General features: G+C 58.5%; 1 protein-coding gene across 1 annotated transcript in view; it reads right to left on the bottom strand.

The window, feature by feature from the left end:
• Positions 1-1,486, bottom strand: part of EMH_0026010 (uncharacterized protein) — a gene marked incomplete at both ends in the record, with an annotated part of 11,841 nt that overhangs the window by 6,440 nt on the left and 3,915 nt on the right. Inside the window, 2 exons of the mRNA XM_013502556.1 lie at positions 3-1,012; positions 1,169-1,486. Of these exons, the coding sequence (XP_013358010.1) occupies positions 3-1,012; positions 1,169-1,486 (1,328 nt within the window). The remainder of the gene's footprint in view (positions 1-2; positions 1,013-1,168) is intronic.

Genomic DNA, 1,486 nt, shown 5'->3' with positions numbered 1-1,486 from the left:
GGGTGATGATGAGGAAGATGATAAAGCTAGAGTGCTGGCTTCGCCGCTGCTGCTTCCATCAGCAGCAGCAAGAGCAGCAGGAGACGGCAGCCTTCTGATGCTGATGGCATCATCGAGGTCTTTGGCTGTGGGGGGGTCGATGCTGAAGATACGCAGCGGGAGTCTCTTAACTGCTGCTGCTGCTTCTGCTGCTGCTGTTGCTGCTGCTGCTGCTGCTGTTGCTGCTGCTGCTGCTGGGTCTGCACCTGCCTCTGGCAGCAAAGGAAAGAAGCTCAGCCCTGTTTCTTCTGCAGCAGCTGGGAGCGTTCGCTGCTGCTGCTGCTGCTGCTGCTGCTGCTGTTGCTGCTGCTGCTGCTGCTGCTGCTGCTGCCTGCAATCGATGCGAGTGTTGCTATCGATAGCTCGCTGCAGCCAGAGGGGGTTTCGGGTGTATGGGCAGGTGGCGCTGAGCTGCTGCTGCAGCTGCCTATACACCTGAGAAGGGAAATCCCTAAACTGCAGCCCCGCCATCTGAACTGCTGCATCTGCTTCTGCTGCTGTGTCTCCTTTCAAACCTAAAACAGACACATTTGCTGCTGCTGCTGCTGCTGCTGCTGCCGGTGCTGCTGCTGCTGCTGTCGGTGCTGCTGCTGCTGCTGCTGTTGCTGGTGCTGCTGCTGTTGCTGGTGCTGATCCTCCTGTTGCTGCTGCCGCTGAGGATGGTGCTGTTGCAGCTGCTGATGGTGTTGCTGCTGCTGCTGCTGTTGCTGGTGCTGCTGCTGCTGCTGCTGCTGCTGCTGCTGAGGGAGACTTCATATACACCGGCCAGTCCCCCCGCCGCAGCAGCACGAGCAGCGCCTTAGATGAATTCGATAGAGATAGTAGATATTTTGCTGCTGCCTCCAGCCCCTGTAGCTCTTGCTGCACCTGTTGCTGCTGCTGCTGCTGCTGCTGCTGTTGCTGCTGCTGCTGCTGCTGCACGGCGCGAACCAAAGACAAGAAGGGCAGGCGGAACGGCGGCAGCCGGCAGTCTCTGCAGCAAAAGGAGACAGCAGCAGCACAGAAGAAGACACCTGTTCTGCTGCAGCAGCTGCTGCTGTTGCTGCTGCTGCTGCTGCTGCTGCTGCTGCTGTCTACAGCAGCAGCGCAGCAACGAAAAAAGCAAAGACAAAGACAGACAAACACTCACCTCGGTTGAGCCTTTACATTGCAGAATTCCCACAGAGAAAGTTGCTGCAGCTGCTGCTGCAGCAGCAGCTGCTGCTGCTGCTGTTGCTGCTGCCGCTGCTGCTGCAGCTGCTGCTGCTGCTGCTGTTGCTGCAGCCGCTGCAGCTGCTGCTGCTGCTGCTGCAGCTGCTTCAGGAACCGGCGTATCATCGATGCATGCAGATGGGGCTGTACTGTTGCTACTATTTCTTCTGTTGCTTTCGCTCTCTCCTCAATATAAACTACGCGGCACGTGGGCCGCAGCTGCAGCAGCAGCTGCTGCTGCTGCTGTTGCTGCTGC

This window comes from Eimeria mitis, genomic scaffold (genome assembly GCF_000499745.2).
Source record: "Eimeria mitis Houghton genomic scaffold, Emh_scaff953, whole genome shotgun sequence".
Classification (NCBI taxonomy): Eukaryota; Apicomplexa; class Conoidasida; order Eucoccidiorida; family Eimeriidae; genus Eimeria; species Eimeria mitis.
Note: the sequence above shows the minus strand (reverse complement) of the source record. Positions and strands in the feature narration are given on the sequence as shown.